This window comes from Psammomys obesus, unplaced genomic scaffold (genome assembly GCF_907164565.1).
Source record: "Psammomys obesus unplaced genomic scaffold, mPsaObe1.curated_primary_1811, whole genome shotgun sequence".
Taxonomy (NCBI): domain Eukaryota; kingdom Metazoa; phylum Chordata; class Mammalia; order Rodentia; family Muridae; genus Psammomys; species Psammomys obesus.
Window position 1 is genome coordinate 19685277 of NW_026592510.1, and position 13965 is coordinate 19699241.

At 41.9% G+C, this 13965-nt stretch overlaps 1 protein-coding gene across 1 annotated transcript in view; it reads right to left on the minus strand.

The window, feature by feature from the left end:
* Positions 1 to 13965, minus strand: part of Prune2 (prune homolog 2 with BCH domain) — a 195805-nt gene that overhangs the window by 91144 nt on the left and 90696 nt on the right. Inside the window, exon 4 of the mRNA XM_055613838.1 lies at positions 1339 to 1494. Within this exon, the coding sequence (XP_055469813.1) occupies positions 1339 to 1494 (156 nt within the window). The remainder of the gene's footprint in view (positions 1 to 1338; positions 1495 to 13965) is intronic.

Below are 13965 nucleotides of genomic sequence, written 5' to 3' on the forward strand. Positions count from 1 at the left end.
AGGACCCAGCCCATTGTGGGTGGGGCCATCCCTGTGCTGGTGGTCCTGGGTTCTATAAGAAAGTAGGCTGAGCAAGCCATGAGGAAAAAGCCAGTAAGCAGCACTCCTCCATGGCCTCTGTGTCAACTCTTGCCTCCAGGTTCCTGCTCTGCTTAAGTTTCTGAACTGACTTCCTTCAGTGATGAACTGTGATGCTTTGGGTCCTGGTGTTTCATCACAGCAGTAGGAACCCTAATTAAGGCACTGATGCTCCCTGTCTCAGCAGTCATTTATTGCTCCACCTGGGGGTGGGGCCTTGTGAGCTTTCTTCCATGCACATCAGTATGTTGACTGGTGCTATGATGATTTGGGTCTTATTTAGGCAAACACATTGTTGAAATTGCATGGGTGGAGCTTCCCCGTTATGTATAGAAGACATAACTATAGACATTCTGGCCCTCTGGCTCTTGTAATCTTCTCACCCACCCCCCACTTCACAATGTTCCCTGAGCCTAAGGTGGAGGGATAGTGCTCTAGATGTCTCAACTGGAGATGGGTACTCCATAATCAGTTCTTGTCTGTATTTCGACCAGCTGTGGCTTTCTATAATGGTCTCTGTTGCAAAAAGAAGTTTCTTTGAAGAAGGGTGAAAGACACAGGCATCAGACTGGACCTGGGCACCGCATGAGCACTGTGGATAAGGCTTGGAGGTCAGAGGTGGCACTGGTGGGTTAGACCAGAACCCATAAAGAACTCATTCTTTATGGGTTCAGTCTAGAAGGGGAATAGCAGTGGGGCTCTGCTATGGTTTTATGCACTCGAAAGCTTGGCCCCCAGTGTGGTGGTGATAGTGTTGATGAGGTGAAACTTTTCAGAGGCAGAGCCAACAGAAGGTTGTTCTGTCCCAAGGGCACCACCTTCAGGTAGATGAATGAAGGCTTCCAGGGACAGTATTAATTGTCATGAGAATGGGTGGTTACAAAGCAAGTCTGGCCTTTTGTTTCAAGGTTCTCTATGTGATGCCATCTACCAGAAAGCCCTCACCACAGCAGTGCACAAGCAAAGCCATGCTTTCAGATCCCTAGAAGTGTGTACTAAATAAACGAATAAATCTAAATAAACCTCTCTTCTTTATATATACCCAGACTCTGGTACTTTGTCAGCAACACAAAATGGACTAACATAGCCTTTCTAAAATGAAACAATGTGCAGTATACCCCAGTTTCTCCTACAAGTCCAACCGCAGGACTCTACCTCTTGGGCCTATTTTTTTCTGAAGCAGCAGTCCATCCTCATCCCTAACTACGTGTTCTTAACTCCGAAGGTCATCAACAGTAAAGCAGGTGTGAGGATTCTCACCTGGCTGCACAGTTCCAGATTCTGGGAGTACACAGCAATCTGCTGTCTCTGCTGCTCCTCCGATGTGTGGCTTGCGATCAGGATGAGGACATCAAAACCAAACTTGTCTGTGAAGGCCTTCAAGTCACTGGTGATGTTGCTATGAAACAGACAGTCCTGAAACAACAGACATATGACATTAGTGTCAAATTGCCTGCTTCGGACAGTTGGCCACGAATCAGCTCAGGCCTGTGAGGTATTTAGGACAGATATTTATCATCAGAGGCAAGTGAAATAAATGCTTTGAGAACTTTTGGAAACTTCCATGTTCTGGCTTAAAACACTGGCTTGTTTTCCCAAACTTAGAAAAGGAGATGTATCTACCACTGTTAGAAATTCTTTAGACAAAATTTGCATTTATTTCTATCTCAAGTACATTGGTGTTTGCCTGCTTCTTTGTCTGTGTGAAGGTGTTGGATCCTCTGGAACTGGAGTTACAGACAGTTTTGAGATGCCATGTAGGTGCTGGGAATTGAACTGGACTCCTCTGGAAGAATGGCCAGCATCCTTAACTGCTGAGCAATCTCTCCAGCACCGAGAAACACATTTTAATGGAATATTTATTAAGTATTTGAAGGGCACATTTATCCCTTACCATTCATAATACCCATATAATAATACCTGTTGACTCTAATCTCAACCTGTCACTAGAAAAGCAAGAAGGGGTCTGCATGGCTATCTCTTTTCCTTCAAGAAGTATGGTGAAGTCTGTATTCTGACCCTGGCCTTCACACATACTATACTCTGATATGCTCTTATTCTATAGTATTGTTTTATTTCTTTATTTATTTGGTATCTGCAGGTGGTTTGAATAAGAATGTTGTTCCTCATAGGCTCAGATATTGGCACAGTTTGTCCCTAGTTGGTAGTGCCATTTGTGGAGGTTTAGGAGGTATAGCCTTGCTGGAGAAAGTATGTTATTCGTGGGCAGAACTTGACCGAGAGTATATGACCTTGCCCTGATTTCAATGCTCTCAGCCTGCTTTGTTCTGTCCTGCTGCCTCGTCACAATGGGCTCTTATCCCTCTGGAACTGTAAGCCAAGGTATAACCTCTTCTTTTATAAGTTGCTTTGGTCAGAAAAGTAACTAATAGAGCATTGTGTGTGTGTGTGTGTGTGTGTGTGTGTGTGTGTGTGTGTGTAGGTGCCATGTGTGCGTGCAGAAGACAGCTTCCAGGAGCCAGTTCTTTCCTTCCTTGCTGAGCAGGTCTCTCTCTTTTCTGTCGCTGCTCTGCATACTCCAGGCCGGCTGGCCTGTGAACTTTCAGCCTATTTTTGTCTGCCCACCTCCACTCACTGTGCCATTGCACCTGGCTCTTTTATGTGGGTTCTGGAGATTGAACTCAGGTTGCCAGGCTTCTGATGAACGGCCTCGGGCCCCACAGTTTTGTTTTTTATGATTATTGTTAGTTTCTACCTAGAATTCCCAAAGATGAGCTTTGATGAATTGACTGAGGACTTTTTTTTTTTTTTTTTTTGAGACGGTCTCATGTGTGGAGCTGGGGGGTTGAACCCAGAGCTTTGTGTATGCTAGCAGAGCACTCTGCCAACTGGGCTGTAGCTCCCCCCGCTCCAGAGGAATTCTTATTGCAGTGTAGAAGTCCGGGAGAGTTTTGTAACAGTTGTGACGTTGGGGCTACCTTGCCATATATAGCAGCTGTGGAGAAAGCAGTAACTGCTTCAGCGTCCTCACCATGTGGCTCAGACACCTACAGAAAATGTGTTGACTTCTCAGGCTGTATCAGTTTCAGTGAGAGCCGCTTTGCCCACCCAGTTCTCTCTCTTCCTTCCAGAAACACAGTGGAGCCTCTATTATAACCCCTGGCATTCACACCTGGCATCTAGTTGCTTAAGAAATACTTGCAAATTAACTGGAGAGAAACAAACAAAACCAATCTGTGCTCACCTCCTGTCATGGAACACACACACACACACACACACACACACACGCACACGCACACGCACACGCACACGTGCGTACACACAGGCACACATGCACACAAGCACATCACCACCACCACCGCCCCCACCAACATCATCCTTATCATGTATAATCAATTAGCTGATAGTTTATAGTTCTGTCAGTGAAAAACATCAAGGGGTTTAGAAAAAACTCAAGGGATTTAGAAAATTCTATGCATTTTTATTATAATAGTAATTGTGGTTATGCTTGTTGCAGTACAATATTAAAACCATACAGAAGTACTTGCCATAGGAAATGTGACTGTCATTTCACCCCTCATAACCACTGTGAATAGCTTAATAGGTACACACAGTTATAGATAAGTTGCCACATTAATATTTGCACATTATAGCTGCTTTATACTTCTTACCAGCCACCACAATCACCATTAAATACACAGGCTCTGCAGTTTTGCTGAGCGGAGTCTTAAGGTTTATGAAATCCCTAGGTGGGTGGGAGCTTCCACGTTTGGTGAGGCTTGGCTGTTTGGTTTTGTTTGTTTGTTTTGAGACAGGATCTCTTTTCATAGCCTTGGCTATCATGGAACTCACTATGTAGACCAGGCTGGCCTGAAATTCACATAGCTCCACCTGCACCTGCCTCCTGAGTGCTGGGACTAAGGGTGTGAACCACCATTCCTGGATTCTCCTGGCAGCTATTCTTGTTAGGGATCTTACTAGATCATTTCGCCTTTTAGAAAGTACACACAAAGAGTGTACACACAAAAATCACCAAGCTCTCAGGAAATATTATCGATGTATACCAAGGATCTATGGAGCTGACTTGGTAATGATGTTTGTGATGCTCATATACAAGAACCTTTGGAAGCATGTACCCAGAAAGTATATTGCCAGCACCAATGCTTCTAACACCCATGGTATCCGAATGTCATTGCAGCAATCATTAAGAAGATATTTTCAGAGAATGAATTCACCCCCAGGAGTTTAGGGTATGGCTTCTTTGAATCAAACTGCCCCTTATGCAAAGCAAGCATTCACTAGATAAAATACACCAAAGCATCATTGGTGACTAATCAAGAAACCTGATGTTGGACTCTGAGCCACTGTGGATCAAAAGTAGAGCTGATCTGAAAGCAAACAGGAAAGACACTAATCTACAGCTAATAATCAGTAACTGAAGACACTATTTTCCTTCCCAAATATTTTTAAGTCTATGAGCCCCTCCCCAACACATTCACTCCTAAATGGGAGGCACACTTTCCAAAGAAAGAACACTCCCCTTGCGTCACTCAAACAAAAATGGGTAAATCTGACTCATATCTGAGTCTCTTAAGATTCAGAACATTACTCAAAGCTGTACTTGTGGGCCTGATGCTATTCAAGGATGTTGGCTACGTCAGGTGCTCTTTGGCTCCTTCCTTGCTTCACAGATGCCTCTAGCAGCGTGTCCAGCACTGGGAAGACCAGGCCTTTTGCTGGAAATACAGTTTCACTCACAACCCAGACTCACTGAATCTGCCTCTGCCTCTGCACCCCACCCACGGAGCTCTGTCTTAGCAGGGGATTGGTCCATATATTTTCCTGCAAACCAGCCTCAGTGCTCTTTTGGGACTTAGATGGACAATACCCCTCAACTCCTAATTCTTTATACTGACCTCATCACAAAATCACCCTGGGCTGTGCGTTCTAGACACTGTCCTGGGGATTGTTACTTAACAGGTTAGAGACAAAATCCAAGAACGCATGTTTTCGTCATTTTCCTTAAGTGATTCTTGCAGTCTAGGTCTTCTGGGTAAGATTGCCTCAATCCTTCAATGCGTGACCCCAAACCATATTCTATGGGATTAAATGAAGTGCTAATTAAAAAAAAAATACATGAGCCATTTTGGCATACCACCAAAACCAGATACCTTTTACAGTAACCCCAGACGAGGATAAGCTCTCATGAATTTGTCCAAGCTAGATCCCATCCTACTGGCCTAAAGCAGTGTTGAAAGTTTCCTCTTTAGAATAGCCAAACAAGGGAATGAGTGAGACTCTTCAGGAAGCTGGGAAATACAGTCTGTTTGTTCTGCTTTTGTTCTAGTGTTGTTTGTGTAGCATATAATTTATTCTTGTCTTCTAGCTAGGCGGGAGTCATGTGCTGCCGCGGCTCCTGCTTTGCTGGAGAGCGAGGCTGGTCCTGAGCAAACAGCTCTTCATCATCAGCGGAGCCCCACTGCAGACACAGGTTGGTGTTTTATTTCCCCCATCTGCCTTCTACCTGACAAATTACTGTTTTAGTTACACATATACAAATACGATTTGTTAACCTGCTCAGACATCTGTAAAACATTTCTCCCACTTCCAGTTAAATTATAGACACACGTGTGTGTTTTCTGCTTTGTTAGAAAGTAAAGGGATACTTCTCCCTGTAATTTACCATTCAACCCCAGGCGTACACACCCTCTACATTTCTTAATCTCACAAGAATTTAGGAATGTAGTCATGACTGAAACTGGGAACTGACCAGTCAAATCAGGGGAAATGGCAATTTCACCCCAGCAGAGCCCATGGTTCTGCTGGGCTCAATCTGATGATGAATCTGATGAGATTCAATCATCAAACATGTAGAAGGATGTGAATCTGTCTGCCTGAATAATCCCCAACTTTGGAATTAGAAAATTCTGGAAATCTAGGGAGAAGAAGAGGGCTGCTATTGCCCAGCCAAAAGCTAATTTAGAGATTAGCTGAAGAAGCCTACAATAGCTTGATAACAGTAAAGATGATGGTGATGACAACCCAGGGCAGAGAACAGAGAAGATTTGGCTCCACTTGATCTAATATAAAATGTGAAGTTGAGAGAGTGCCTATTTAGTAGATTTAACATGTTTGTTAAATCAGCCCAATGGAGTGGAAAATTCCACTGTCCAAAAATACCATGTTACTTCTTACTGCATTAATTTAAAAAAAAAAATCAGTATTGAAGGCTGGAGACATGGCTCAGTGGTTAAGAGCATTTGTTGCTCTTGCAGAGAACCTGGGCTCAGTTCTCGGCGCCCACATAGTGGCTGACAACCATTCCTAATTCCAGGGCCAGGGAGTCTGACGCCTTCTTTCGACCTTCTTGGGTACCAAGCATGTACCTGATGCCCAGAATTAAATGTAGGCAAAACACTCACACATAAAATACAGAGAATAAATCTTATTTTAAAAATTTAAGTAGCAAACATCCAACCACCACCACACAGAGAGAACGGGAGTAGCAGGAAGTAGCACCCAAATTTTCTAAACAAAAGCAAAACTTCAGTTTTTGCTAAATGCTTTCAATGCCACACATCACACCAAGTACACTTGATTTAAGCAATGTCTTAGAAGTATTTGAGTAGTTAAAGGTGGGCCTTTCTCAGGAGAGAAACAGCTACCCATTAACTACCCTTCTATTGTTTTCTTAGTCTCCCTTGTTTGGTTTTGGGACCCATCTTTTTGCTCAAACTCCTCTAAAGTGCCAGTCACTCTGAGTCGTCCAATGAAACACATCCCTGTTCTCATCCCATTGGACTTTACCTGAAGTTCCATCAAGACTGATCCTCCTCCTTTTTGGAGCATTTTACTTTCCTGACATCATGCTCGCCTTGTTCTCTCCCCACTCACTGGCCACTCTTTGGTGATTACTCTTTGCTGATTACTGCTAAGTGCTCACTGCCCCAAATGCACCGTATCCCACAACTTATATTCTTGGTACCCATTCTCCTTGGCAATCTCATCCAGAGACATGTGGCTTTAAATCCTCCTACTTTGAATAAGCATAATCACCTGGACTCTATGCATGGGAATGGCTGACCAGCCTCACAAGTACAAGATGAGCTGAGTGAGTCCTGCCCAACTTCTTCAGCATCATTAAATGACACCACCATCCACAGTCACTCAAGCCAAACAGCTAGGGGTTATTCTGGCATTTTGTTTGTTTGTTTCTTCCTTCTTTGTGCCCCACGGCAATCCTGTTTGCTTTACCTTAAAATATACATCAAGTCAAACACTTCTTCATTTTTCTTCATTGTCATGGCTGTCTTAGATAGCCACCTTCGTCTCTTTTTTCCTTTGTTTCTATTTTATTTTCAATTCTACACACACACACACACACACACACACACACCTGTCTGTTTGCATGTATATGAACATAGTATGGGTGCCACAGAGGCCAGGGGCATTGGATCTTCTGGAGCTAGATTTACAGGTGGTTGTCAGTGACCTACTGTGGCTATTGGATTCAAATTCAGATCCTCTGAGAGAGTAGTGTGAGTCCTGAACCACCTAATCGTCTCTCCAGGCCCAGCCACCATCGTCTTTTAACTGAACACAGGTGACAACATCCCAACCAGTATCCCAGGCTCTTTCCTATCTTTCTATCAGTTCACAAAGCATCAAGAGAAGCTTTCAAAAATGTAAATCAGACCTCGAAAGATGGGTCAACACGTAAAGGCATTTTCCCACTTAAGTTGGACTCCTGGTTAGAAGGAAACAACAGACAAGTTGTCCTCAACATGGGTGCACACACACACACACACACACACACACACACACACACACACACACACCCTATAAATAAATAAAAAGTAAACAATTTTAAAAATGTAAATCAAATAACAGCACTTTCTTATTTAGAACACACTGTTTCCCAACGCTGTTATTGCTATTTACCATCATTTTATTTTCCTTAATGAGAAGAAAAATAATTAGTATACTTGAGCGTAAGAGTTTTAAAAAAATCAATTAAAGTTAGATATGCCAGTAGAAAAAGTTAAAAAACATAGAAGACAGTTTGCAACTGAAATAAATATAGCTAATAAATATTTGAACTCATTAATCAGAGAGTTTCTTTAATAGTAAAATCTATACCCTTTTCTCTGTCATGGGTAAATATTTTCAAGTGGATTTTCACATATGCATTTTAGCAACAGAGCATGAAGAAAATATTGACATGCATACAATGTTTGTGGATGAAAGTATTAATGGGTTTATTACCTTAAAAACTAATGCTCAGAAAGAAAATCTGTATGGCCAATAACTGAGAAATTGTCAATAAATTATGCAACAGTAACACAAATGAACAATAGACTTGTTATTAGTAACACAAGAAAATGCTCAAAATACTTAAGTGCAATCCAATTTTGTGGTATAAAACTGAAACTGTCAAGAGGCCACTCTCAGTTTGTAGAATCCACCCGACATTTTGTGAAAGCATTTTGTGATAGTCTGTTTGTGGAGACTCCTTGTTTGTAAGATGACTCTTTCTTTTTTATCCGTCATACCACATAAACTTTCTAATGATGATCTCATTGATCTTTAAGTCATTTAAATGACATACACGTAAAATCTTACAAAGTTGGATGATGGAGGAAACAGCAAAGTCAAATCTGAGCAAAGTTGACTTTAAAATGATGTGATATAAAACAATCAAACCTCTGGACAAGACAGTGTTTATCTTAGTGACGGGTTTTTCATCCTTAGAGAGCTAAGGAGCTTCTGTTTGCCACTCTGCAAACAGTATCCTTTAAAACCCAAACAGAAACGTGAACTGATTTTTCATTTCTTAACTCAAAATACAATGGATAGAGTCCCCTCATCATTCCCATCATTCCATTCCACTGAAGTGCCTAAGGCCTTCAGTGCACTTTCCTTCTGATGATAATTTATTCCTCAGAGTCCCAGAACCTAATCCAAAGCAGTTGTCTCCCAACAAACTAACAAGAACTAGGCTGACTTAAATGAAATGTTGTTATTAAATGAAATGCTGTTCCCAGTCTTGTTATCTCTGTATTATTTTCTTTTGGCAGGAAATGGAAAAGTCAAGGAAGCGGCTATCATTTGTAAGTAGAATACTTATAGTTAAGAGCCACTACCAAGATTAAAACAAGCTTGTACAACTGCAGTTTGAATAGAGAGTCTTAAAAACAGAGTTTGACAGTCCTTGACTTCTGCAAGCACAGTGGGTGGCATGGATTGCTGAGTTACTGAAATCTAAGAGTCTGCTTTGACATTTAGACTCTGCATGGATTTATTTCTAGACTGGGGGTTATTTTCATTTTTAATCAAGATATAAGAAAAATGCTGAGGTGTGGGTACAAATGTTCTAAATGAAAGCTTCATGATTTATGTTACCAAATTTCTATTATGATGTTTAAAGTATTCAGCAGTAATAAAGTCTGAAAATCTTGACAGGAAAATGATTTATGAGAACACAAAATGCATAAATTAAAATTTTATTTATTCAGTTTTTCATACATTTTTAATTGGTAAACAAAGAAATTTCCCATACTCTTCCTACTTTTTTTTATTATTCACTATTGTTCTTGTTTCTTATTTTTAAAAGGCAACCAAGGCATCTTAGTAGTTAAAATGCTTTCCTGGGCCTATTAAAACTAGATAGTATATAATGCTTCGAAAATAGAGTCAGAGACTATATCTTCACCCTTTATAATTAAAAAAAAAAACATTTTGTGAAAACACTTTGTGAGACTTTAAAATGCTATAATACAGATTAATGTTTAGCACGTTTATGTATGAATACACTTGATTGGTTAGTTTTATTGATTTAAGTTGACACTAACTCCCCAATACAAGCTGACAGTACTGCATCAAGCATCTGGCGAGCTATGTTTCATCGCCTTCCATGAGCTTCCTGGTGCCCTGCGAGGGCAGTCACACTGTTTGTGTAAGGAGGCTTGGGGAGGGTAAGTAGCTGATGTTACACACCTCGAAGGCATGAAAAATGGGGTTCCTGTGCCCTCTACTCTAAACCCAAAGGCTTTATTTTAATCCCAATTCTATTCCTCATGGAGGACATTCTTGAGAAATTTAGCTTTTTAGCTCAGTAAAAGATAGGTTTTCTACTGTCTTTGCTTCTGTTCAGGAGTGGCTCTCCCTTGCCGCTCTGCACAAGCTAGCTGTGCTTTGCAATTTTGGCAACCATGATTATGAAGCTCGGCTTTACTGTCACCATGCTTCATGAGCAACTTCCAGTTTCTCACCAACCCCACCAAATATGCGCCATTTATGGACTGCTGATTATGTGTAAAGCCTAAAACTGGAAACTCGAAGTATCTATAAAGAAGAATGTTAAGATGCTCTTACAGCAGCATGTTCCTCCTCCCATCCCCCATTTCTGGTTTCATGTAGCTCAGGCTAGCCCCTAGTTGAGGATTATTGTAAACTTCTGATTCTCCAGAGCTCACCCTCCAAGTGCTTTGAGTATAGTCATGAGCCACACACCTGGCTTCTGTGGTGCTGGGTAATTGAATCTAGGGTTTCATGTATATTAACTAAACACTGCCAACCAAGTGAGCCTCAGCTCAGGAACCTGTGCTTTTGGAGGTGTAAATGGGGGCGGGAACAGTAGATCTGGCAAAATCACTGCTTGTCTAGAATTATCCTCACTGAAGTTTTTCTTCCTCCAGTAGATTAGGGAAAAACATGCACTGATGGCATGCCACCATTTACTGCAATATAAATGTCTCACACCTAAACATACTCCCAACACTGCTTTGTGTTGCTCAGAAGTCCACAGCAAGAAATTGGGATAAACATAATGAAGTCTATACACCTAAAGAAGATAAACAAGAAAGCAGACACGAGGTAAGATGATCAATCCTCACTTAGAAAGACAAATGGAATGTGCATTGGATGTATGACAGGAGTCTACCGCAGAAGGCATATGAAAGACCCTACCAAGCAGTGTTTCAAAACAGATACTAAGACTCATAACCAAACCTTCAGCAGAAGGGGAGTTAGTATGAAAGGAGAGGAGCCCCACAAGGACCAAATATATCTGGGCACAGGGCTTTTTTCTGAAACTGTTTCTCCAACCAAGGACCATGTATGAATATAACCTAGAACCTTTACTCGGACGAAGCTCATGGTAGCTCAATAACCAATTGGTTTCCCATAGTAAGGGGAACAGGGACTATCTCTGACAGGAACTCAATGGCAGGCTCTTTGACCTCCCCACCCCCCCAAGGGAGGAGCAGTCCTGCTAAGCCACAGAGGAGGACTTTGCACCCAGCCCTGAAGATACCTGATAAAACAGGGCCAGACGAAAGGGGAGGAGGTCCTCCCCAATCCGTGGACTTGGAAAGGGGCAGGGAGAAGCTGAGGGAAGGAGGGTGGGATTGGGAGGGAATAAGGGAGCGGGATACAGCTGGGATACAGAGTTAATAAAATGTAACTAATAATAATAAACAATAAAAAAAGAAAGAAAGAAATTGGGATTCATGGAGGAAGCAAGAGACTAAACAAGACTGTCTTTTGCTTTTGGTTTTCCCCCTGACCAAGTGGGCATCTTAACAGGAGAGGCCTGTGGCAGCAACTTTCCCTTGTTAAGATGCAACTCTCAAAACACCCACTAACACCAGCAGTTTGCAAGTGCTGTGATTAAGTCAGGCATGTGGAACTATGAACGGAAAGACTAATGGCCTTTCATACAATGATGCTGGGAAGGCCTTCACTCAAACAGAAGAATTCAAGAACAGAGAGAGTTGTGTATTCACTGAAAACTGAAAATTCCTGTTTTTATGTTATGAGACCTGAGAAACAGGAGCAAGGGGTGGGGAGGATGGAGGGAAAAGAGTAGGAAGAAGAAGAAGAAGAAGAAGAAGAGGAAGAGGAGGTGGGGAGGGAGAAGACAGAAACTGCCTGGGAGATATTTAGCCTCAAATCTCAGATATAAGTTAAGAACTTTTTATTGTTGTTTGTTTGGTTTGGTTTTTGAGAGGGGATTTTTCTGTGTAGTCTTGGCTGTTCTAGAACTCTGTAGACCAGGCTGGCCTCGAACTCAGAGTCTGCCTGCCTCCACCTCCCTAGTTGGGATTAAAGGTGTATGCACTACCACCCAGCTAATTTACAAACCTCATAAAAGGGATCAAGCTGGTTTCTGGTCAACTCTCTAGTGAGCAGAAGATCTGCTTCATCTCTGATGTCTCTAGCAAACAGGGAGGTCAGTGTTGTCCCAGTGAGAGGTGACCGAGAAACAGGTGCTTGAAAAAAAGTACTTCATGGAAAACTGTTCCTCTGCTGACTCAGGCAAGTGGTCAGGAGGAGACTGAGGATTTAGAAGAGGGAATTTCATAACCTGCTGAAGATAGCACAGTCATCATTTCATCAGCTACCTCATCCTAATTTGAATTCTCTTTCCTCCCTCTCCCTTCTTCTCTTCCTCCTTTCCTTCTCCCTCCCTTTCTCTTCATTCCTCCCTTCCTTTCTCCACACTGTCTTCCTTCTTTTCTTTCTTTCTTTCTCTTTCTTTCTTTCTTTCTTTCTTTCTTTCTTTCTTTCTTTCTTTCTTATATTTCTTTCTTTCTTATAGTCCTTTCTTTCTTCCTTTCTTTCTTTCATCCTTCTCCTTCTCCTCCTTCTCCTTCTTTCTTCTTCCCCTTATCTCTGTCCTTCTTCCTTTCCTACTAAAGCAAGGCCTCAGATAACTCAAGCTGTCCCAAAACTCACTACACAGTTGACAATGAGCATATATCTTCCTCCAACCACCCCCCCTCAAATGCTAGTAATACAGGCATACACTACCACATCCAATTAATTTACATTTTTAAGGATACTATCCACAATTGTCCAAACTTTCTGCTCTAGCATACTGTTTAGAGACAATGACAAAGGGCTATGTGGCTTTAATTCAAGACCCTTCTTGCTCATGAGGGAACAGACAATTTAGGAAACATATGTAAAAGAAAAACTACTCACTAGGCATGCTTCATATTTCAAAATGTTAGAACCTGGACAATAGTTGATCTACCACATAAAAATAATAGTAATGCGTTATTTCCTTGGCTGTGCTGTAGATAAAAAACATTCCCTCTTGGTTGGTTTTAGCATGTGCCCTAAGTCTCCTGGCTTTACTTATTTCCCTTTGTAACAGTAACAAATGAGCTGGAAAACCATTTCACTAAAGCAGAAGACCTTTACTCCTTTGCAGGTTCCCAGTTTTGCCTTCTGGAAGGCACCACCCAATCCCCAGAGCACTTCCGCACACATGCGATGCACGAACACTTCCGATGCATCTGAGCTATGTCAATATTAACCTGACCAAACGAAGATCAAACTGTCTCTTTTGTTCCTCTTGCTCCTCGCATGGGGAGCACAATATGGCTCTTGTCAGAGGTGCTTCATCATTTGGGTTCAAGGAAACTGTTAGTACAGTTTGGGATTCGTTCTTCATGGGCAGATATCCTGATGGGTCTAATGAAGCCTTTCTGCTGACAACTCATTTGCTAAAAATATCCAAGCATCACCAAGTGTGTGTGTGTGTGTGGGGGGGGTAATACTATGTCCCCTTCGCTAACAAACCAGTGAATGTAATTAATTATTTTTGAAGTCTAAAAAAATCTACCCATCAAGACACACACCTCTTACCACACTTAGATATGTTTTTGCTGGGTTCCATTTGCTCCCTGATAAACTTGGTGCCATCTCTAAATTGGAAAATAATAGGGTAAACACCAATCTTGGAGCACACATGCAGAGGCAGCAGTCTGTGTGTGCCATTTGTTGCAATCTAAGCTAATTACTAGAAACCCCCCTCCAGAAAACAGACACACTCTGGGCTTTGTGGTTTTACTTTCCCCTGGAGGGGTGTGTGTGTGTGTGTGTGTGTGTGTGTGTGTGTGTGTGTGTGTGTGTGTG